Here is a 26428-nt window from a genome sequence, read left to right as displayed (position 1 = left end):
TGGTATTTGACAGATATTTCGCGTGAGTTAATTTTGAAAAAAAGCTCCTCGTTTACAATAATATACTTTAATGGACCTTTAACTGGCCAAATATTGACCAATGAGATAAGATAAGCAGAATTTACGTGTTATAAAATTATTTGTTTTATTTTCAGAAATTACCCAAAGGTCTTACAAGAACGTGCGACGTTGCTCTCAAACGAAACAATCGCGCAAAAAATAGATATAACGGAATATATGCATGTAAGTTTTCCTAAATATCTTTTTACGTTACACTGCTTTGTTGATCGAATTGTTTGTGCAAATAGAAATGTTTGTCCTAGCATAACTTACAATTGAAAGAATCTGATACCAATATAAAATGATCTGATATCTAACTACCTTTAATCTTAATTTCTATCATTTAACATTTTATTTTCTTCGTGAACTTCTAATTTATTCAAATTTCAGCTCATTTTAATCTTTAAAAAGGACATATTACTCAATCAAGAGTAAATATGAATTTTCTTACTAAACATAATCAAGTAATTATATGTATTGTAGATGATGCGACACGGGTTGTTCTACATAGTAAAAACTATATAAATGCTAATTATATAGACGTAAGTATAACACATTACCAACATGATGCTTTTTTAAATTATGATTAAACTAAAAGCTCGTATCCTCTTCTTTGTGTTTTTACGTATCACTCCATTATTAAAACAAGTCTGTCTCACCTAATTTTAAACCTTTACTTATAATGTATGTAGAATTAACAAAAATGACATCGTTAATATTTAGTAAATTGATTTGTTAGATTCTATGGCTAACTTTGACATGCATTTTAGTGGATCATTTTCTTGTTCTTTAGGGTCACAAGGCGTCTCCAGCTTATATTGCTTCCCTAGGTATGTTTTGTACATTTCAAAATTCTTCAAGACAATGTTTCACATATTTCACAGTTGTGTAAGATAATGTTTTATGAATAAGATTAATATATTTCACAAATTGTATAAGATAATGTTTTATATTTATCCATTATCATTTAAACGTGATTTTCATCGCTCAAGCAAAAAAGCGACTATACATTTGAAGCAGACGACGATCTTGTGACAAAATGATTTATAGTTTCCTCATGATGTTTATTTAAAATATGATATGATATCTTCCCCACAGATCATTTCCCGCAAGGTGTTAACATTTTCTTTCAATGAGAAAATAAGCTGCTGCAACATAATACATTATGTAGCTGAGGGACCAGGAAGTTTCATTTCGTCCTCCATTATTTATGTCCTTGGTTATAAATAATTACAGTTTAAGATAAACTTTAAATGCATTTATACAGTCTATTGAAATTTTGCTGAAGTTATTCTCGTGTTTAGAGTATTGAAGGCCATCATTTGCTTAGTTTAACAATAATACAACACATCTAAAGGGTATTGGATTTCAATTATAAATATTTAATATTTAACATTGTGTGAAACACTCTGTCTACCTAAAGATGTAAATTCGGGGGCGTTAATATAATGTAGGTCTTATAAATGTCTTTAATGTAATCTTATGTATATTGTACATGTATTTATTCAAAGGGCCAACTAAGAGCACAATGAGCGATTTTCAAGATTTTTGGGAAATGATTTGGCAAGAAAGAACAGATAAAATACTCATGTTGACGAACTTGGAAGAGTCTAAGGTTTGTGCACTGACCTTGAATATTTTTTCGATATGTTTGACATTTAAAATCAGAGTGCCGTTAGTATTTCCTAACATTTACCACATAGAACTTTACAACGTCATAGATTAAGGTAGTTGACTGTAATGACAATCGGCAATTTCCGTTCGTTTACGTATTCTTCGTATGCGATTTCGACATTCTCCGGTTATCTCCGGTTGTAATGTAAAATACGTTTCTATTATGGCTGAAGTATGCCGAAATCGAATATCGAGAATACGTTAGCGCACAGATATTGCTGATTTTCATCACGAGTCAATTGTCTTTGTTAGCCGTTTTAACATAATCAATTTTCCGACAATTAGAGGTCTTTTATTTCATTTTAAATTGGGTATATCCTTTCCGCAGCCTTAACGTACTAAAACGTATTAGCGTCTGATGGCCCTTTCACGCTTCCGTAGAAACAACATTTATTATACGAAACTTATTTTGAAAATATTTCTGAAATGTCTAGGTCTGCAGCTCTCAAATACGGTTATATCTTACATCTGAGGCATATACTGACACTCTCAGACAACATCAAAAATGACATTTTGAGCGATTTGATGAAGTTCCAAAATTATCAATGTACCCTTGGTCCGTTACGGACCCCTGTGGGATTTCTGTTTATCCAGAGCTCAAATATTTTTTCATAGATTAAAAGCTGACATGCTGTACTAAAGCCCAGGTAATTTCAATTCGTAATAAAGTGCTGAAAATTGGCTCCCCAATAGAAAAAAAAAAAAAAAGTCCACGCGCATACATTTAGACGGGGTGACCCCTGCGCGTGACCCCTGACTAACTACGAATCAAAATGCGGCTTTCGTTTTCAAGTTTAGCATTTCTACTTTCATTTTATTTACTTCCGGAAATAGCTGAGGGTCGAGTGACGTCATTTTCTGTGTTGTCAAAAACATACGTATGCCTGGCGAGATTGCATAAATATGTGCTGGCCGTCCTAAGGATATGTGATATTAACAATTGCTAATAAAAAAGCAAAGAAATTTATTTCATGCTGCATGACAGTAGCATACACAATCAGGTAATTAAGATTTTATTTCGGCCGGTCTCCATAATAAACGATGGTATAAATACTACATCCGGTGTATATTTCGTTCATTAAAAATTAACATTTTATTTAACTTCTTTAAGGAAGATCGGCGATTCCCGTACGCTCTATGTGCGATTTCGGTATTCTCAGGTTGTTATAAGAAACCATGCATTAACGGCCGATGAATACAGAAATAGCATATGCAACGAAATTGCCATAACGGGTCCTTTACCTTTAGCAACCACTGTTAAATATTAGAACATCGAACTGGTTATACATTTGGTCAAACTTATTGTAGAAAAAAACGTAATTTTCAGTAAATATTACTTTAAATTACAATGAAGATTTTTGATATCACATCCTCATATTTCTATCCTATAGAAAATGAAATGTGAACAATATTGGCCAGAACAAGGAGAAGCTAAGAAGTATGGTAAATACAAAGTTACATGCGCAGCTGAGAGAAAGTTTTCTGAATTCACAGTAAGAGAGTTTACCATAAATGCAAAGGTAATATGTGTTGTATTAAAATGCTTTTTTTTTATAAAAGTGTTCAATTAAATAAAAAAATTGAAAGTGTTTGTTACCCTTAAGAGTCATTCTTATTTATAGACAATATCACGTAGCTTTTACACATGAATGGATACAATGTTTCGATTATATGGGTCTTTTTAGCTTTGATGGTGAAGGAAGGCCGACAGTTTTGTGTTGTCTGTGCATTTATTCGAGCTTGGGCGGGCATCTCCATAGAATCGCTGACCTTTCTAAGTCAGTTATATGACATTCTCACATGAAATAATACTAAACACCAACCGAAGCTATTCTTGTCTTTGTTTCAAACTTTCAACGACGGTAGATAGTAGATGAAGTTATTTTTATGCAACTATGTTTTTCCGATTAATGTTCAGATACTGTGATAATAATGGGTTCTCATGAATTTCTTTATATTCGTATTTACATTAAGGTGAATTGTTTATAAACGAAAACATCCATGTGTTTGATGATTATGTCAGTGTCCTAATAATAATTTTCTAAATCAGTCTGAGACGAGACAAGTGACACAATATCACTACACAGCATGGCCTGATAAATCCGTTCCTGATGGTGTTGCAACTCTATTAGAGTTCAGAGACAAAGTTGAACAATCACAAACAACAAATGCTGGTCCAATGGTTGTCCATTGTAGGTGTGTATATTTATGTCTTAAATATTTTAAAGATTTCTAAAACGGACACACTACTAACATCTTAAACACTGCAAGTATGCCTTTGAGTGTATGTGCTTATGTTTGGTAACATTAATATTGATAGACTTAAACTATGTAAAATTAAGAGATCAATAAAATAAAAACTCGTTTATACTTTTCGCTACACCATTTAGTATTAAACCAGGATTACCATTATCATATCCTACTATTGTCCATCGCTCAATTCTCAAAACACATTTATAGGATAGTTGGATGGCAGGATAGCAGAAAGGTGATTTTAAGCTGTTAGGATAGCGGTAGTGTATACGATGAAATACTGAAATCCTACGATCGCTAGCTTACCACCCTACTTGTCTCTTAGCCTGTCATGTTACTATTCTATCATCCTACCACCTGGCTTCGTTATCTTCTTTTAATGCGTTTTAAATAACCATATCCGGTCGCTCTCACTGAGTGTTTTTCGCTATATTATTCATTTTGTAGGGATACTGTTTTGTTCATATTTTATCATCACCCATCTACCAATTGTCAAAGCCGCATGGAAGGATGAGAAGAATGTATGATAGTAGTATAATAGGATAAAACGATGGCTATAGTAAGATGGTAGGATGACAGGATATTAGGAAGATACGACTGAGATTGGTGGTAGGATACTAGGATGGTAGGTTAGGGACAGTCAGATGGTGGGATAGAGATCGTAAGATAGCAGGATGGCAAATTCCATTCTAACGTCGTTCCATCTCTATTCTACGTTCTTACTTTTGTTTTTCCCCTTTCTCTACCATCGCAGTTCTACTACACTTCCATCTCAATCCTACTATCATACCATTCTAACAAATTACCGTAGTGTTTTGATAATTGGACGATAGACGCTGGTAGGATAAACAGTATTCATATACAGTTAGTTGTGTTTGGAAATCAGATATGCCTTTGATTAAAGCTAACTCACTGTTTCTTAAACACAGTGCTGGTATTGGTCGAACTGGAACCTATATCGCCCTTGATATACTCATAAAAGAAGGCAAGGATGATAATTATGTCGACATTTTTGGCTGCGTGATGGTGCTTCGTGGACAAAGAGCTCACATGGTGCAAAACTTGGTGCGTTTAATTTCTGTTTTTCTGTATTATGCTTTGACTATATGCAAACAAGAAAACAACAGCATTTTTAAAAGGCTGTATATCTGTGTAACAAAATAAGTAAATTCCTCTACTATATTGGTAAATATTTAAACAAATCTATACAAAGATAGCCCGCCCGCTTAGCTCAGTAGGTAACAGCGTTGGTCTACGGATCGCGGGGTCGTGAGTTCGATCCTCGGGCGGGGAATATGTTCTCCGTGACTACTTGATAAACGACATTGTGTCTGAAATCATTAGTCCTCCACCTCTGATTCAGGTGGGGAAGTTGGCAGTTACTTGCGGAGAACAGGTTTGTACTGGTACAGAATACAGGAACACTGGCTAGGTTAACTGCCCGCCGTTACATGACTGAAATAGTGTTGAAAAACGGCGTTAAACCAAAAACAAACAAACTATGTTTACAAAGACACTCGTATTCATTAAGTGGTATCAAGTGGTATTTAAGAAACAATATTTATTTTTATCACCGCTGTGTTTTGTATCTTATAACCTGTAAATACTGAAGGTAATGTTTTCCTAAATGTTTGCAAAAGAACTTACCAAGCGCTGTTTTACAGGATCAATATATTTTTCTTCATCCCTGTGTCCTGTATGCTCTGAACTGTGACGCTGAACCGCTCTCGCTCACTTCAATACCAAATATCATGGCAGATGAAAAAATAGCACGACAGTATCAGGTATGTTACATAATAACAAACATAACGTACTGTTTAACAAAATCAGATATGCTACATAATAGCTTATAGTTTAGCTATGTTGCATACTTTTTAACAATACCAGGTATGTGATATAATAACGTATTGTTGAACAACATCTGATATGTTACATATTGTTAAATAATATCAAGTTTGTTGCATAATAGAGTTAGTATAATTGCAGCTTCATCTGGGATACTGTATGCGGCTCGAGTGGATTTGTAGCCTGGCAAAATCAACGAGAGCCAAATACAACTTCTCAGATCTAGATATTGTTTTAATTGTCTATTTATTATATACCTCCACCTTTTTTGTTCATTGTTTTGTTCTTGACCAATGAATATCGAACGAAATCTTCATGGTTTATCGATGTTAGAAGTGAGCGGGGTTTTCTTGTGTGCGCAAGCCATGTTTATTAATTAATGTAAATAGCCCGAAAATATGCCTAATACAGAATTTACAGTACAGTACGGAATTTGCTTTCCGTCTGTTCGTATTTACCTGTATAGTTCAAGCCATACTTTCACAGATCTTTTTCAGGTATATAATAAAATAACATACTGTTTAACAAAATCAGATATGTTACATGATACAAATTGGTATGCAATAACAGATATGTTGCGTAATAACACACTGTTGAACAATATCGGTTATGTTACATAATAATAAAAGTTTAACAATTTCAGGTAATATTATGTTACATTAAAACATATTTCAGTTTTATACCATTTTAAATTAATCATTATTTCCTTGAAGGAGTTCATTGTTTTGAAGTTGTGAATGTTGTCTATGTATTCAGTTGAAGATGAATTTATATTTATTTTTACATGGACCCAGTTTTGTTAAATCTTCTGGTCCTTCGGTATCATGGAGTCCATCCAATTTAACTGTAATAAAATTGCGCTTAAGCCAATGCTATGGAACCTGATTCATTACCTCTCATGAACAGACTCGGTCAAACCAAGCCCGCTGTTACTTGGCTCGGTTGCGTTCTATGCTTCCAAAGGATCTTCGAACGGATTTTGGAAACTTTCGCAATAGCAGTCTTTTAGTGCCGTGTGGCAGCTGTAAAAATCCGTACTTGGATTCAGTGTTGATATACTTTTTGGTCCTTTATTACCACATAGTTCAGTCAGTTTAGTTTAAGAATACACTTGCGTATCACAAAGTCATAAATGGACTTGTAACATTTCAGACTTTTGCGGACATTCAAGTACTAGTGGACAAAGATCGTAGGTCAGTTGCAAACAATAAAAGCAGAAAGGGAAATAGAAGTGGAGCCGACATTCCCAGTAAGGAATTTTCACTGACATGATAACTTTGATAAGTTTTATTTTTCAAATTCCATAAGGACAAATGGCCCATGAGGACAAACAAAACATAATACATGGCAGGACCGTGTTTAACAAATGCATACAATGATATAGTTTATCGTAGAAGGTATACAATAAATTGCACATCATTTACAAACATATCACACATTTATGAATACATGCTAATACAAAATAATGATTTCATTAAAGTAATATAAATCAGTGCTTAACAGAACGTATCACATTTTGAATATTAAACATGTTACAGAATCTAGTCATTTTACATATATTATTGTTTCGTAAATAGTGGAAACATGTAGTAGCATTTGACTAATAAATATGTTATTTTATTGCTTTATAATAAGTGGGTAAATGTAGTAGCATTCGATCAATAGATATGTTATATCCTGTATGCTGAAACAAACACACATATATATATATGCACCTTCAGTCATATTCACATCATATGTACACAATATGAATGTTGATCTCACAAGATCAACATATCAATTAAACAGTAAATTATAGTTTTATGGTACTATAACGTTGAACAAAATACACTGCAAAAAAGAATTAAACTAGTAGGATTCTTATGGCAGTTTGCCTTAAGAAAATACAAATTAAAATTACTATAAATGAGAGGTTAGAATATTAGTTAAAAGTGTATAGTATTGTCCAGGCGTATGTAGCACATTATGTTCAATTAGTAAATTAATTTAATCATTTATTTATCTATACAGATTGCAGAATGAAATACATACATCTGTAACAAAAGAGAATATCTAATACTAAGAACCATTAACCCTTACCATGCTAAATTTCTATAATGGACTGGTCCATCTTCCAATTTGAGCAGTACCATTTATCATTTGAAGGGGTGTTTACTAAAAATTTACTGACTGAATAGCGAACAGTGCAGACCATGATCAGACTGCACGGATGTGCAGGCTGATCTTGGTCTGCACTGGTCGCAAAGGCAGAATCACTTGCCGCCAGCAAGCTAAGGGTTAACATTATTTTCATTGACAGGAGCTGCGTATAACTTTTCTTTCCTTAAAGCTCTGTTCACAAAATTCCCTAACTTTCGTATTATGCAAACATTTTCAGAATTTAACAGTTCAATAAATGTTGGCATATTTGGTCTTTTCCATTAAAACATAGGAATAAAAAGTTTCCTTAGATTATTATATACTTTACATTCCAATACAAAATGATATTCATCTTCTAAAACATCACAAGAAAAGCATTTTCTTTCATTTAGAGGTGTATTATTTGGCTTAGTCCATCTACCAGCTTCAGTATGCAATCTGTGAGAAGAAACTCATAACATCCCTTTGAATAATAAATGGTATGGCCAAAAATGAATGACGGACCAGTCCATTTTAGAAATTTAGCAGTGTAAGGGTTAAACATGATCTGATGAACCACTAATACTGTTCTCATGAAGAATAATTATGTTCAAATCTTTCAAATGTTTTTTATTGATACTTGTTGAACGTCTGTCGCATTTTATACAACTTAAATTGCTCAAGATTGTATATTAGATAAAGTATATACAGGGTATCACCGTATCCATGCATGAATTAATTTTCAATAGTGTGCATTCAAAATTAATTCTTTCAAAGGGGAAAGTGCAAACATTTCAAAAGAAGGTTATCGTCAACTCAATTTCAAAGAAATTTAAATGCGGAAGTAAAAATAACAATGTATTACCTAACAAGACATCATCAGTTATCTTATCCTGATCTCTTTAGATACTTTCAAAACCTTTCAAAACGGAACGAAGATATACATAAAAACTTTCATAGTTTTCAGGCGATGACCATAGAGTGCGACTGACATTGACCTTAGCAGGGCATGATTATATAAATGCAGTCTATGTTAATGTAGGTTTGTTTAGATAGATTTTAGGTCAAGTCAACTACATTTTAAGTCAGATGGTGACTTTCCAGTTTTGACAGAGGAGGAAGATATGCAAGTGACCCGGATATTTCTACACGGAAATGCGCTAGAGAGAACCGTCTTCCTTCTGCAAGCGAACTAAACATGTAAAAGAATTTCTCAGCCAGCGGTGGTGAGAGGCAAATGACCTGTCAGCAATCTTAACCACTTGTACTCAGATCTAAAGGTCTGTGAATTTGCACAAGCTGTTGCAAGAGGGTTGCATATGTAACTGTATAATGAGCTGGTTTGCTTTTGGAAAAACAAACTTTATCCACATTGCTTGAATAACAATTATATCTGACTTCTATTCACCTGTCATTTTCTGATACAAGTAATGAAAATACATTATAGTGGTATTACAGCCGGTGGCCAGTCTAGATAGGTAGTTTGTCATTGGCAACTTATTATATGTGTGTTGAGATTACATCATATGAAATGCATAATATTAACAATACATCTACAAGAACTCTTTGATTAATTATCAGTAGATGTTGAAACAAATATGAAAATAGAACCGGTTTAGATAACTCTTCAGTTGTTGGATTTTATTTGTTGTTGCTTTTTTTTCTTGAAAAACAACCTTTTCCACATTAGTAATAAATATATCTGACTTATACTCAATTGTAATTTTCTGATACAAGTCAAGAAAATACATGTTTATAGTGTTAGTAAGGCATATGTCGACTACACAAACAGTACTGTCGTTGTCAATATTTAATTTAAATTTCAGGGATACGAAAAGTCCAACAAATTTATTCTGGCACAAACGCCTTTACCGAATACAGTGGAAGATTTCGTATCCATGTTGTATCAAGAAAAATGCCCATGTATTGTATGCCTTGATGAGGAAAATATAAAGGATAAAGTAAGCTCAATTGATGAATTTTGTCCTCTAGGTCTAATTATCTATATAATTTCATTTTCCCCGCTATAATTTATTTGTTATATGCGTCCAAACATCGGTGTTTAAGAAATAATATATTCAGAACAGTGATTTTGTACTTTAATAATATCGCTCGAGTTCAGATTAGGAGGAACAGTGCAATGTTTAAGAAATAATGTATCCAGAACAGTGATTTTGTACTTTAATAATATCGCTCTTGTGAGTTCAGATGAGGAGGAACAATCAACAATACGCATCTGAAAATCAACAATGCATTTATTCAAGACAAAGATAACAGTTTGAAATATATATTATCTTGATTCTTATATCAAGCATCTTTATTCTCATCGTAATACATAAAACAAATAAACATCTATATATATTTACAATTACAAATGTAATACGCCGTTCCATGTTAGAACTATAACGGATTATTGCACAATCATATCTGCATCAATTATTTTACAAAAACTATAAAACAATATAACCGAACTAGTTAAACTACTGCTAATCCATAGGTATCTTATTAAAAATAAACTAGATATTTAAAAGGTACATAACATAATAATAATATTTGAAAAAAGTATTTTACTATTTTACACACTTTAATTTTTTTTTAAATGGCTGTAGGTGACCAGAAACCTGTCGATAAGATCAGCCTTGCATTGATTAGTAAAACTTTTTCAGTGGACAAAAATATTTGAACACAGATAAAAAAAACATAACACAAAACGCTACCTTATTCACAGCATAAATATCACTATTTACATGTTTAAAATTGGCGTCTTTTGAGAATTAAAAAGCAGGTTTTGGCGCTAGTCCTGATTATATTTGGGTCAGAAAACTAGAATATACATTTATCCGTTTCAGACATAGAACGAAAATTGTTTCTACAAGCGATTGCCTTTTGAAACAGCGACTGCCTAATATCATGATATACTGGACAATTCAATATCACGTGAATATCATCCTCAACGGCACTGCAAAAGGACGTGTCCTTCTTTTAAGTTCAATGCCTTCATAACGACGGGTTTCAATTCTAATTGGTGCTACACCGCATCGAAATTTACTAAAAGCTGCACAATGTCTAGAAGGCATTATCAATATGCAGTACCGCTCAGGAATAAACTCATGTTTAAACAATTTATAAAACCGAAGCTTATTACAACCTCTGCCAGAATTACCTACCACAGCATTGTTTCTAGCTGACCACTTTTTAATATAATCATTAAATAATACCGTTTCACCATCATTGATAAACGAAATTTGGTAGTAAATGGTCTATATTTGCATATATAATGCATTTATTCAAGACAGATATAACAATTTGAAATACATTATCTCGATTCTTATATCAAGCATCTTTATTCTCATCGTAATACATACAACAAATAAACATCTATATATATTTACAATTACAAATGTAATACGCCGTTCCATGTTGGAACTATAAGGGATTATTGCACAATCAAATCTACATCAATTCTTTTACAAAAACTATATAACGATATAACTGAACTAGTTAAACAACTGCTAATCCATTGGTATCTTATTAAAAATAAACTAGATATTAAAAAAGTACATAACATTATAATAATATTTTTTCTCCAATTCCAATAGGCTTTAAAAGCAAACAGCGTGGAGCCTGACAAGACTGCGCGTTTATTCAAGACAAAGATAACAGTTTGACATATATTATCTCGATTCTTATATCAAGCATCTTTATTCTCATCGATATACATACCACAATAAACATCTATATATATTTACATTTGCGAATGTACTACCCGGGTCCATGTTGGAACTATAAGGGATTATTGCACAATCATATCTACAACAATGCTTTTACAAAATCTATAAAACAATAAAACCGACCTAGCTAAACTACTGCTAATCCATAGGCATCTTATTAAAAGTAAACTAGATATTAAAAAATGTACATAACATAATAATGGTATTTTAAATATTTTTTTTGTTTACTATTACAACCTCTGCCACTTGTTAATATAATCATTAAATAATACCGTTTCACCATCATTAATAAAAGAATTTGGTAGTAAATGATCTATATGTGCATATACTTGCAAAGTGTTGTCTTTGAGAAATTCTTTAATGATAAAAAAAAGCATTTTACATGCTTTACTATATGCCTACAATGCTATTCGCTTGTTGAATCGTACTCTATCAAAAGCAGTATAAAAATATACTTTTCCATTGCCGTACCATTGGAGGCTTCCATCCCTATTCCCCCGAACCCCGTCATTAGGAGTATATCTTCAGGCGCCTAGGAAGAACCGTTGCGCTCTGTTATGTACAGCATCAATACACGAAAAGGACTTAAAACCCCATAACGAAGTATGTAATTGATGACTGGCCACACAACGGAATCGTATAACTTAATAAAAACATCATACGGTACACCCCAATATTTTTGCATTTGGCAATTAAGGATAACATGGTGTAATAGCCAGATTCCATATCTTGTAACTGGATGGTAATATTTAAATGAAATTTGATCACTTTAAAGACATTCAAAATTATAAACGTTTCACCGAGAGATTTTTTTGAAATTTATCAAGCTGCATTATATGATTCTGATACAAATATCAAACAGAAATCTAAAATTCCCCGTAGGGAAAAGGAGAAAATTATGTTTTTCTAGTTTTCAGGGGAGAAAACTCATGAAAAACCAAAATCATCAGGGGAGGTAATCTAAAAGAATTTTTTTGAGAACTTCTGTCACTATGTAACTTGTCAATGTGCACCTTATTTCTATCGTTTGACATTTTCAAAGCTTACATTATCAAGTTGTATGTATGCTTTTGGTGAAATTGAGGCCTATTACGGGTAGTCATCCTTAATAGACCCAACGCACGACTAGCACTCTGAGCAACTAATTTCACCGTTACATTTGAATCAAGGTTTTCATGCAGTACCACTCCTAAATAAGTGTATCTATCCTATCTGCTATAGTCAACTGATTATTACCACACATAAACTATGTACATCCTTGTCGACATTCACAGGTCATTAGCCTGTTTTGAGTGGTTTTCTTTTCCAGCGCGCCGCTATGACGTTTGGTGTTTTGACGTAATAATTGTGACGTAATACAGTCATTTTGTAACATAATAATGTCACACTTAATATATTCTTTGTTTAATGGGGGGGGGGGGGGGGGGGGGTGAGGGATCGAGTCGTTTTAGAAAATATGATATTTTCATTTTAAGTAATCAAAATTAATTTATCTTGAATTTCAATATGGGTAAAAGTCAGGTAAAAAATCAACAAAGATGCTCTTCGAGTACTTGCAATGGTAAAGTGTTTGGTCAATAATGTATTACTATGTAGACTTTACAAGATAATTGTTCTGTTTTCCAAACTAAATACAAACTAACAAATACACAAATAAAGTTTCGAAGTCAACGGAAAACAGTAAATAAGTTGGTCAAAGTCCAGGTTATATAAAAAAACAATCCTGTCAAAAAGATTCTTATTAATCAGAAATAGTTGTGTTGTAATAATTAAATATTCAGTTTAGTTTCTGACACATTTCTTATCAAATTGTATAGTCTTTTAAGATAATGTATTGTTAATTATTATATAAATAACTTTCAAGGGAGACATATTGCTATTCCTTTCGTTCTCTGTCTGGCCCACAGTCCGTCCCCATTAAATTTACGAAAACCCCTGGTCGGATTTCAATAATTGGTATCAAGTCTAGTTGTGCATATCACCGGCACATCTTATTTGAAATATATGTTATGGAGTATAGCCCCTTTATCAATAAAATGTATTCAGACTACTTCTTCTTTACTTTTGGTGGGTTTTGAATGTTTTCCTGACTAGATGTTGTTTTCTAACATACAAACTAACAAATATACATATAGTGATGTTTCGAAGTCGACTTAAAACACTAAATAAGTTTGTCAAAATCCAGGTTGTACAAGAAATCCTAGTACCACCTTGCAAAAAAGCTCTTATTCATTAGAAAAAGATGTGTTGTAATAATTGAAGACGAAGTCCAGTCAAACTAAATGAAAACGAACAGGTAGGCGTGCGGACAGACGGCAGAAGTAACTTATCTCCCGCGAAACTTATTTATAAAGAAATTAACATGCATCATCTCAAACGGCACAACAATCTGATGAAACACTGTGATATAAGTAAATTCACAATTTCCCTGTATAATTTAACAATTACTTCCTCATTCTTTTTCCCTGAAATAAAACTGCATTGTCAAGATTTAATGCATTGGGAGACGATATGTGTTTTTAAAACACCCACCTAACGTTGAGATTTTTTGAGATTAACTTTAAATGTAAAGGAAAAAAAATGAATCAAAATATGGGCTCTTCACATATTGATTATTTTCTCTTTTCTTTATGTGTGCTTCAGACGGTCGGGCACTATCTTCCGCATGCCGGTAATGTGTCCAGAGTGGGGCATTTTCAAGTGACATGCAAGACATGTGACTCAAAGGAAGATATAGTTATTCGAGAGTTGAGGATTTCACGTAATGGATCGGTATATTGAACCACTTTACACTTTTCTACAAAATTTACAAGTTAAACATGTCTGAAACTCAATGTTCATATTAATATGATAACTGAAATAATATTAAAAATTATAACATATGGTCATGTGAAAACCTGAAAATTAAATTTTCAGTTTTAATATAAGTATAATTTTTTAGAAACAAATTACTTCTGGTCTAGGTTTTGCATTCTCGTCCATTGGCACCAGAACAAAAAGAAAATGCCTCTGTACATGTTATACCCTAGCCCTAGGTATTTTATAAGAACCATGGTCATAAACGGGAAAATATACTTACCCATTTCAATTTCGCATTTCATACCTAAAACGCGCAGTTCGGTGAATGTGTACTATTGGTATTGAACAAGAGATCATTTATCTTTCATTGTGTACCGGTCACATTTTTTCAATATTTCTTACTTGCGAGAAACAACGCATAGTTTATAGTTTTTCAACGTTACACAAAAAACTTTGTTGAACTTCCCTAGTGAAGTTCCGGTCTAGATTACAAAACCATTCTAGCTGGCTGATGTGTAAATGTATGTCAGTCGTTGTTTAACTACACATGCACGGTATATGTGTATATGCAGCATAAATGTGCAATATGAATTAAGTAAACAGTTCAGATGTATACAAATGTATGACTTTAAATTCAAAATCATATATAAAGATGAATTTCATTCATTATTTCAAGTTTTCGTTCTGTACGACTTTTATGTCGTGTTATTGGTACTGTTTAGTTTCTCAACATGAACACTTCGGCCTGGGTGGTTCCATACTCCCGCTTTCATAGCCTTTGGTATTGTTTAATCACCCCTTGGATATGGTGCCTGCTTTTTAATTTTGTCTTTTGACAGTTCCTGTGATACGCAGGCTCCATAACCTCAGACCCCTTTCCTAAATTCCAGTTTGTTTATTTCTGCCCATTGTTCTCTCGTTTGGGGCATACCCTTCACTTTATCTGGGGACAAACGCCGCTCTTCATGGAATTACACGCCTGAACACGTGTGTCATTGAAGGTTCCATGTTCACCGCCGTTTGAATACATCTGCGGATGTCTCTAAATTGTTTTTTGTACTTTTAGCATGTGTAAATGTTGAGTTCTGCTCAACCTGGGGCTAGAGGGCGTGGACGGTAGCATGCATTTCCACTACCGTCCATGAACAGGCTCAATCAAACCGAGCCTGCAGCATTTTCATTTTTGTCGTGTTGAGCGACCTGTGAAGTTTTCACTTTCTCTATTTTATTGTAAAACAGTGAATATTTTGCGTTCTGTTTTTGTTTGTTTATATTTCGCCTAACATGTGCTCACTGCTTTGACCTCTAGATCGGATGTTCATTAGGGAAGTTCACGCAAGTTTTTTCTGTAACGTGTACGAAAGCATAAAATATGTGGAGTATCTATGCAATATGAAATATTGAGACAAAGTGACTGGTACACGATGAAATATAAATTACCGCTTAGAATACCTAGGGTATGTTACATGTAGAACATTTGCGCCTTTAGGTGAGAATGTACGATTGAAATGGTTAGTGCACTTTCCGTTCATGACCATGATTCATTTAGATACCTAGGGGTAGGTTAAACATGTAAAGAAGCATTTCTTTCTGTTCTGGTGCCAGTGTTCTCGTCATATCAAATTTGCATTTTTTCCTAGCAATCATCTCAAGAATTTAAAATCAAACATTACCAGTTGAGAGGTTGGACCAAGTCCGGAAGTGTCCCTTCAAGAGTTGAACCTTTCATAAAGATGGTTAAGGACGTTGAAAATGAGAGAAAGGTTCAGAAATCGGAACATCCATTCGTAGTTCATTGCTTGTAAGTACATGTTATTAATGGCTGGTAAAGTTTAGAGTCATATATGACATATCTTCATGTATATTTCTAGAACCGGTGCGGAGAGAAGTGGTCTTTTCGGTGCTGTTTCTGTGCTATCGGAGAAGCTTCAATCTGAAAAAGAACTAAGCGTTCTTAATACAATATGTCAAGTTCGCACTAGAAGGCGGTCAGCTTTTCATGACATAGTAAGTAAATAATTTTGTATTATATTAGTTTCTAATTTGAACATTTAGACTAAAAATGTGAACGTTTTGATCCATTCGAATCAAATTAGGAAATGGCGCATGTACATAGAAGAGGCTTTAGTCGCATTTATTAAGTATATTATTATATTAAGTATAGTATTATACACTTGTTGCCATGCCGGTCAAAAGTCAGATTTATTGCCCGAGGTGCGAACTGTTTCATAACTTCACCTCCAAAAATATATTCGCTGCTTTGTTGTTTGTTTAAATGTTTGACAGATTAGGCTAGTATATAAGCATTGAATATAGACCAGTTATGTAGCACAAACTATTTAGCGTTGATTTATATATGAGGTCCTGTAATCATAAAATGATTAGATAAAGATTCTTTCTTCATGTATTTTAATGAATATGACAATGACATATTTGAGTATTAAATAAGATTAATTGTGACATTAAAACTGATGTATCATTATAGTTTTATGCATGTAATCCCAGAATAGAATAATTATCAAGTATTGATAGAAGGTGATATTATTGTTTGTTTTATGTCTATGTTTCACGTTAGAACGCAATGCCTATGTAAGATATTTTTCTTGCCAAAAGCTAGTACATTGTATCTGCTGTTTGATTCACCAGTTCTGAGATGGTGGAGTTTTTTCTGTTCTTTCAAGAGCTAAAAACCAAAATCATTCTAGAGTTATCCAGAGATTGTAATTTCATTTCAAAAGTGTTTTGTTCTTGGCGTATTCCACCTGAAAACTTCGGAGAATTCAAAGTTGTACCTCATCATCATATGATTATATGATTTAAACAACACATGGACCAAAATGTAACAAATTTTTAAAATCTACTGGTGTTGAAAATTGCTGACAGTTACGAATTTAAGATGACAGAAGGACCAGTTTATACTTACTATATGAACAAACATGTCAAAACGATCAAAATACTTTATTTTAAGGTATTTAGAATGAAGTGTTACATGCATGTTCGTTAAGTAATTAAGAAGAAAGTGTCAGAAATACGGAATGTGTGAATCAAACATTAATATTTATTAGTCGTGCAATTTTTATGACTTAGCTCAAAAAATTGTTTATATTCATTTTAGGAACATTACCGGTTCTGCTACAAATGTGTGAAGGAAATGTCCGAGACTTCAGACTCGAGTACATACTATAATATGAACAATATGTAAATGGTAAAGGAAAAGTCTTAAGAAAAAAATCAAAATGACTGCATTTCTTAACAGTCATTCCGTTTGTAGAGCTTACGTTTTACCCTTATTAAAATAGAGACATTGTCCAAATGTAAAACAATCAATATTCACGTATTGCTAAAGTTAGGATGTATGCTTTTTCATTATTATGTGTTTTCCATAATCTACGATTGTCATCACTTACATATACTGTGGGATGTACAAAAGCGATTTAGACACCTAACGCTATTAAAGGATTTACTTCTTTAAACAGATTTACATTCCCATTGAATCCAGTCTGTGTTATTCTATTATCCGGGATTTCAAAAAGTAACAGAAATTCAAAAATGATGACGTATATGCATATATCCTTACCATGGCAATGTTCAGTGCTCCCGTGAAAAGCAATATGATATTATAATTTAAGTATAGTTTTTATATTAGTTTTTTACACGTAGTTGAGACATTATTCATATTTCAATATCCGTGTTTTAACCGGCTTACCTATTTCTCTAAATGAGCAGTAAATGACATTTACTTGGTTTGAAATATCCATGTTCGTCGTTATCAAACATTTTACAAATGGCACCAGTACCTCCACCCCAAAAATTTACACTTGTTATAGAGTTTTTAAATCGAAAATCGTGGAGGGGCATTAATTCTATTTAATGATAGCTCTAGTTTATATGTCCACACGTAATATACAAATTGTTGTTAATTATATGAGCCGCACCAAGAGAAACCCAACAAAGTGCGTTTGCGACCGGCCTGGATCCAGACAAGCCTGCGCATCAGCGCAGTCTGGTCAGGATCCATGCTCTTCGCTTTCAAAGCCTATTGCAATTAGAGAAAACTGACCAGACTGCGCGGATGCGCATTCTGGTCTGGATCCATAATGGTCGCTATAATGTACTATGTTGATTTTCTCATGTTGCGGCTCATATTTCAATTTTCGATTTATGCGGCTTACCTGTTTCTATCGTAGGGAAGGAAAACATGTATATTTGATAAAAAAAATGCATGTATCTCATTATCAACTTTCCTAATCGGTTAAAGCTTTAAAGAAAATGCATACAATGTGTGAATAATATGTTACAAACAATAACTACAAGTCTAGCCGACAAAGGCTCCTAGACAATATTCAGTAAGATTAAACTGAAAATTTCCTACTTTAATCATACAAAAATTAGAATGCGACAGTTTTGCTTTTGTCATTTATTGTATTTTCAAGGGTATTTCTTTGTGGTTTTATATTGCTTCATTTTAGTTATTCACGTTACCTTTCTTTCGTTAGTTTACCTTTAACTGGTTATTAGTTCAAAGGTGGAAGAGTCTTACTGAAAGAAATTTCTAGAGGTTAGCGGCATTTTACAAGACTAGCAATAAATAAACAAAGATAATACTGCAGGAACTATTGTAAGCATATTTCAGTATATCGCATTTTTACTTATTATCATTTTTAATAGCATTGCTTAATGAAATTAGAAATTTAATTGTATTAGTTTCATACAACTGGTTCTGATATTTGATTTTCTGCATCTGGTGACATATATTCATAAAATTTTAGGCCATACTGTTTACAAAATGATTTTGCTTTCTTATCAGCTAGTGTGCTTATTGTAATGTACCTGCCTTTCTAATAAAAAATGATAACAGTTACACGCTCTTTTTAGTTATTCTATGACAATTCATGTACAATGTAAATAAATGTAGTCCTAGAAACTAAGTCATAACCAGATACTTTAAAGGTAGTACATGTTTAGCAGGTTTGCACTCATGTCCACATTGACAAAGCCTAGATCAGGAACAGCTACATACTAACCCAAAACACGACATGCAGAAACATTGATTAGAGCAAGTGATCCGCTTTTATTTTACAGAATGACCTTTTGCAATAGTTACTGACCAGCAACGCATTCAATAAACGTTTTATTACATGACATCAGCTTAAGTTTTGACTTATTAGCAAACAAATGTTGAATATAGAACTGTCATAGAGCACAAACTATGGACCGCAGATTTATACAAGGAGCCATGTAATAAAGAGCATTATCTTCCTTACATTAAAAACATAGTGAATACAGTGACAGTAAAGACACCTTCGGTAATGTTTGTGTCTGCAAATAAATTGGACTACTTAGACGTATCATAGAAAAACTACGTGATGGTGGCGTAATAGAGAGGTTGATTATTTTAACATCGGTCAGATTCCCACCACTAGCGTGTGTTCAAGCGGTGCTCGTAGCTTGGTTTTAATGCCTTGAATTCTTTCATGCAAAGGTCGATGGTTCTGTACACTGCAATGTTTGAGCACACTAGTATCTAACATAATAAACGTAGACATAATTTTGGTCTCTTTCTTGAAGCAATTTGTACAATTCTACGCTTGAAACACCTTGGTTATAACTATGGAACTTAACGAACAATTTTCTTTGCAAAACGTAAAGTGGAATTATTCATTTAGGAAACATTATACAAAATGGGTGAATATTTAAGTATGTTGTATAATTCATTTTTATTTCAAGGTTTTATACATACATGTCCTACTTAAATACGACAAAGGTTTTGAGTATGGAAGATTTTATTACAAGTCAAGCAATAACAACATCAATTAAATCAAAGTACTGAAAATATAGAAAAGCTGGCTACCACAAAACACTGGATGAAATTGTGCAGGAAAGATGGTTGCAAAATCTTAGATATTATGGGCTTTCCATATCAAACTAAGGCGAGCATAGGGTATTGTTGTGATGAATCATCTTGATTAACTTGAGAAGGTAGTGTAAGGATAGTACAGACTACAGATGGTGAAAAAATACATTGTATTTGCTACATTGGGGATAACATAATTAGTGAGACAGGCTGCACATAATTCTCACTTGAGAATCTGAAAAACGCAAAGATTAATATCTAACAAATCAGGTTCCGAGGACGCAAACCAATCAAACCACAACCTCGTAACCATGTATGTATTGGCTTGTACACATAAACTTATCTTCAAAATATAAATGAAGTAAAAATTATAGACAAACGGGGGCAAAACGAACAATGAAAGGAACACAGTCGGGCACCGTCTTGTAAATATCAGTGGCAAACACACCATAAGTTAATTTAAACAGGTTTATTCTACGTTTGTAACCTCATCACTGGCCCATACCATGGTTTCAAAGTTAACACTAAAAAGCCAAGTTGATTCATTGACTGTAATATAGCATGAACTTGCATATATATAAGTAAAATCTCATATCAATATACCGTGTTTAGGAGACTACTTTAACTATATTTTAGGAGGGCATAGGCTCAAGCCCCACCAGGACCAAACTCTTTTTTTCTTATATTTCTTTTATCTAGTCAGATAAACTTTTTCCAGACTTATTATCATTGATTTGTTGTACAAAAGCGGAAACATTTCATTTGATTAACCATTTCTTGCTGTTTAAAATTAATTTAACCTCTGATACAGAAGGGTGAAAGTCATCTTTGAAAATACATGGTACCATGTTGTTAAAGATCCTGATTTTGCATTTATTCTTTAGTTTACAAATTTTGGAAGAAATGTGGGTAGGTTTTATTTCTGTCCTATGTTTCTTTTTGAAAGCAGAGAGCAAGGCCATAATTTTTCATTGTTGGAACCTAATTTCTGTCCGATTAAATCCTTTTACCTGAAACTCCCCAGAAACAAATCTTATCGACAGTTTTATTTTGTGTTTTATAACTGTCACTCAATACTTTGAGGTTTCTTTTAGCAAAATATTTGGTAAAATGAATTCTCTGCGAACATTTTGTGCAGTGTTTATCACTTTGAAATTTGTCTGTTTGAGCTTGAGGAAATAACATAAAATATATAAAATTTAAAAAACGACACGGTAAAAGTCGTTTAAAAATGCAACACAGTGCGAAATAATGTTTACTTCAGGACTGTATCAAGTTAATGCAATTGTTAAACAAAAATCGCTCACATCTACGCACCCCACTCCATTAAGCAAATAAGACACAAAGCACTTTTTTACAATATTACTTTAGGCATTCGTCAGAATGTTTCTAAAACGAATTTGTTTAGTATAAAAATAGCCAAAAGAGTATATATATATATATATAACATGTAAGGTGTTTCGGTAAAGCAACACGTAGAATGTGGCCATTTGTTTCTTCTCACCTTAAGTACTGTGGCAATTCCACGCAGCGACTACGTCCCGTAAAACCTATAGCAAATGATCTTGAAAAATTGATTTTTAAAAATTATGCTTCTCATTATACATATTTTGTACTCATTATTTATTGCATTATATGCAAAATCATACCTAGTAAAAGTAATACCTTTATTTAACAGTTAATTAATAATGGGCAGTATAATTCATATCGGCATTTCATATGAATGAAACTGAGCTCGGAACCAGCGTATTTATAGACCAAGGTCATAATCTATAACGAAGTGGTTGCTGGAATTCCGTTTAAATTTTAAAAACATAAACATTATTTAAGTGTTCCGATAAAATTTTAATTCGATGTGTTGTATATTTTTGTTAAATACGTCTTGCATTTCGCATGATTTATCAGCTTTTTCTCTGCATACTACATCATGTGTGTATTATGTCATTGAGTTTTTATTGCCAAAGATGAAATGATTTACCATTATTATGAAATATTTTCCAATGCTATCTTAAAGGATAACAGAGAGATGCATGACATAATCATTTACAGAAGCACGTTGAAATTATAGTATTCTATGCATTTTGGACAGCCATACAAATTTATATGGCGTACATGTTATTACAGTTCTGCGGAAATGTTAGGGGGCGATTGTTTACTGTTGCTTCAAGGTACAGTATATAATGTTAAGAGAATCTGAACCGTATTGTTCACTCTGGGGATAATCGCCCCAAAAATGTAATCTAATTTAGGTTCATAATTAGATATAAAAATGTTATCAAAACTCTAACTGCAAGATTTTAAGTGCATTAGTTTGTGCGAGAACTTAACGCACTACCTCTACTTAATATAGACTATCCCACAATCTAAAAATAAATTGTTTCCATACATAATGAATGGGCCTATACAAAAGTGAATGAACAGGCAGAGTGGCGTCACATCAGTCTAATGAAGAAACGCATACTAAGTTTGAATATGTAATCAGCGACGCCTTTATAAACGTCTGTTTTTACTTTCAAATATTTTTTCTTTAAAAGAGAAACATGATAATAAAATGTATGAGTAGAAGTTTTTATTACAACAGATGAGTTTAAAAATCCTCAAGCAAATCCGTGGTAAAACTGATATACATGACGAAACTGTTTCAGTTGCTCATGAAATTATTTATGTTGTCAGTGACTTTCGATTTGTGGTAATAGTAGTCTGGCGAACGAGTCCGCCAGCCTAAAAATTATCTAACAATATCATTAACAATATAAGCCGTCTTTCATGTGGCGGCGGCTGCTTTGGCGCTAGTGCTGGTGGTGGCGGTGGCGGCTACGGCGACGGCGGCTGTGGCTGTGGCGGTGGCGGTGGCGGCGGCGGTGGTGGCGGTATTGTTGTTGTTTTTATATTTGTATTTCTAGTCTTTGTGTCAGTATTTATTATTCTGAATGCTTTGGGCTTCAATGATGGCTATGTCGATTTTAGGAAGATGTTGTTTGATGGATTTCCACTGTTGAAGGTCAAGTTGTATTCCGATGATACTAGCAGTGTGATTAATAAAACGCCTCAAATCCACCAGGATTTCACCATCTCTGTTGCATACAGGAATATATATGTTTTGCTGTTTTTCGAACTGTTTCATATAGAGTCAGGCGGTCTGGTTTTCATTCACTTAAATTTCATTATCTACGTATGCAGTTGAATTCTTAGTCGCAAACGTTAAAGCGAAAGGCAAATTGCATATAACAATAAGTATAATCGTGCATATGATGATTGCTCTTTGTCGTTTGATGATGCAATTTGACTGACGAAAATTTTCCATGCTGTAAGTTTTGACTTCTGAAGTCAGACTGATTTGACTGAGTAAAACGAATTCTAATATACATTCGAAGAGTCTCGTTCTAAAGCAAGGCTTATGAAAAAAGAGAGTGATTTCATTGGCTGGTTAAATATAGACATTCCAGTTTTGAAACAGCTTTGAACCAGACTATCGCTCAAATGACTGATAAGTTCTATCAAGTAAGCCAGCCTGTCTTTGAGGATTAAATCGTTTGAACCAATCAGACAATCAGAATGCGTCATATCACTAACCAATCAGAGCAATGCTATTAGGTATACTGACTAATTAGAACATTGCTTTGACTCTATTCACTATACTTCACCCTGAGAATACATTCACTGTCATTTTGGATATCAAAGTGTAAGGATAAGGTATGCTTACTTTGACGCATTTTACACGTGAGTGACCCCGTATTCTTTTAGTGTTAACAATTAAATAGTACTTGTCAAAACCTATCGTAGGATACCAAACCTCGCTATAGTCGTTTCAAAAATATGGGAGAAAGTTTGTATTTTTCGCATGAGTGATTTCACTTCCGCTTTTACACCGTGAGCTGATAGACGTTGTCAAACCATTTTGTATGATACCAAGCACGGTTATACTCAGTTGAGTAATAAAGGAGAAAATCGATATTTTACGCAAAAGTGATTTAATTTCCGATTGGGTGCCTGCTATTCTTGGTTGTCATCATGCGATTTTGATTGAAACCAAGAAAATCGGTTTATGAAGAAAAAAGATATGGCATTTTTAATATTCAATTTTGAATTTAGCTACAAATAATGACGTCACAAATATATACTGCCATTTTCAAACTTACATAACTCTAAAACGGTAAGAGACAGACCATATCATCCTAATATACATGGAATGAGAATCAAATAAACTTTCTAATGGTACTCTTTGTTTACGCATACGCTCTTGAAAGGGGGGTATTTTTACACATCAATAGAGCATTGTCAATGTATCCGGTGTTATATAAATATACGCTAGGCTGTGTGGCGACTTGTAAAGGGATTATTTTTGGTAGTTAAATAGGCTATTGTTAAAAAATCTGGCCTTAAATCAACACACGCCGGATATTGTGGTAACTTTTAAGGGATTAATTTGGACATGTTTAATTTTAATTGTCCGTCCATCCGGCCTTAAATCAACACACGCTAGACATTGTAACCATGATCACGTTTGATGCAGTCGTGATATATACTAGATATAGCTTATGAAGTCATTGTAAAAATAGATCTGAGCATGCGCATTAAGGGATGATACACTTATGATTGGAGTCACTTTGTCACTGGACGCATGGAGGAAACATCGTCAACAAAAAATTAATCTTTTATTTTCAGTTTACGTTGCTTCTTTCGAATCTAACTTAAGTAATGCTTAATGTTTTTCCATAACAATATGATAAATATTTCGCTTTAAATTATTATTAATTTGTTCTTTGTTTACTATAAATGTATTTATTTATTTAAATTCATGGATAAATCTATATGATTAGTATTGTTAATTATATATAATTAATATATAGTTCTATTTGATTTCCCTGTAATATCTTGTTTTTCTTTGTTTTTCTGCTATCTCCCCGTCTAGGGGAGAGCACCTGACCCTCAATGTGCGCGACCACGCCCTAAATTGAGTATACAAGTCAGCCCTGTATACCTCTGGGAGACATTTTCTATAAAAAGAACGTTTTAAAAATAAACATCTGATGTTATTCTCAGACTAAACATTTCAAAATGTGTGTACTGACCTTATTTCTTATATACAAATGAATTATTATTATCTATAAAATCAAATATGGTCTCCGGGCACCTGCTATGACGTCATTCACACGCTTCCACAGTCCTGGACCCAAACGGGTGCCTATACTACTTGTAGAGCTTACATTTTACCCTTCGGAAATATTAAAGTAGTAACAAAAGTAAAATAATCAATATTCACGTACTTCTAAAGTTAGAATTAATTTATGCTTTTTCATTATTATGTGTTTTCATAATCTATGATTGTCATCACTTACATATACTGCGGGATGTACACAAGCGTTTTAGACACCTAACTCTATTTAGATTTTGCTTCTTTAAACGGGTTACGTTCTTATTGAATCCAGTCTGTGTTATTTTGTTTATTATCCGGAATTTAAAAAGGTAACAGAAATGCAGAAATGATGATATCTGTGCCGTTTATCCTTACCATGGCAATATTCAGTGTCTCCGTGAGAAGCAATATGATATTATAATATAAGTATAGTTTTTATGTAGTTTGTACACGTAGTTGAGACATTATTTATATTTCAATATCCTTGTTTTAACCGGATAAACTATTTCTCTCAATGAAATATACATGTTCGTTGTTATCAATTTTTTTACAAATGGCACCAGTATCTCCACCTCAAAAATGTACACTTGTTATAGAGTCTTTGAGACATGGTCATTGGACTTGGACAAAATGCATTTTTAAATCGGAAATCGTGGAGGAGGAGCACTAATTATCATTGTTATATTATTATTATACCAGATTTATATATACACATATAGCAAACGCAGCCACTCAGGGCGCGAAATTCATCCTCTACTAGTACAGACACAGAGCGATCTGACAAGAGGGACAGAGTGAAATAAAGCTCCAAGAACAGATAGAGTGAAATCCTTTCTTAGATACAGGCCCGTCCCGCTAACACAGTCTAGCTCTTTGCGAATAAACATTCTGGTTCTTTATCGTGTCCGGTGTATAGCACCGATACACGCAAAGCCGTTCTTCCTGGGAAGAACCAGT

General features: G+C 33.3%; 2 protein-coding genes across 2 annotated transcripts in view; one reads left to right on the top strand and one right to left on the bottom strand.

Annotated features, from left to right (window-relative positions):
* LOC123538959 (receptor-type tyrosine-protein phosphatase kappa-like) overlaps positions 1-26428 on the top strand; it is a 124419-nt gene that overhangs the window by 24951 nt on the left and 73040 nt on the right. Inside the window, exons 11-21 of the mRNA XM_053529698.1 lie at positions 156-243; positions 544-602; positions 854-890; positions 1572-1675; positions 3126-3254; positions 3785-3930; positions 4917-5052; positions 5652-5771; positions 6985-7081; positions 8918-8988; positions 9777-9911. Coding sequence (XP_053385673.1) covers positions 156-243; positions 544-602; positions 854-890; positions 1572-1675; positions 3126-3254; positions 3785-3930; positions 4917-5052; positions 5652-5771; positions 6985-7081; positions 8918-8988; positions 9777-9911 — 1122 coding nt within the window. The remainder of the gene's footprint in view (positions 1-155; positions 244-543; positions 603-853; positions 891-1571; positions 1676-3125; positions 3255-3784; positions 3931-4916; positions 5053-5651; positions 5772-6984; positions 7082-8917; positions 8989-9776; positions 9912-26428) is intronic.
* The window catches only part of LOC123538961 (sodium/hydrogen exchanger 9B2-like), a 28810-nt gene continuing 24134 nt past the window's right edge, over positions 21753-26428 (bottom strand). The window contains exon 12 of the mRNA XM_053530457.1: positions 21753-21898. Coding sequence (XP_053386432.1) covers positions 21885-21898 — 14 coding nt within the window. The 3' untranslated portion in view covers positions 21753-21884. The remainder of the gene's footprint in view (positions 21899-26428) is intronic.

This window comes from Mercenaria mercenaria, chromosome 18 (genome assembly GCF_021730395.1).
Source record: "Mercenaria mercenaria strain notata chromosome 18, MADL_Memer_1, whole genome shotgun sequence".
Taxonomy (NCBI): Eukaryota; Metazoa; Mollusca; class Bivalvia; order Venerida; family Veneridae; genus Mercenaria; species Mercenaria mercenaria.
This window is presented reverse-complemented; position numbering and strand designations above follow the sequence as displayed.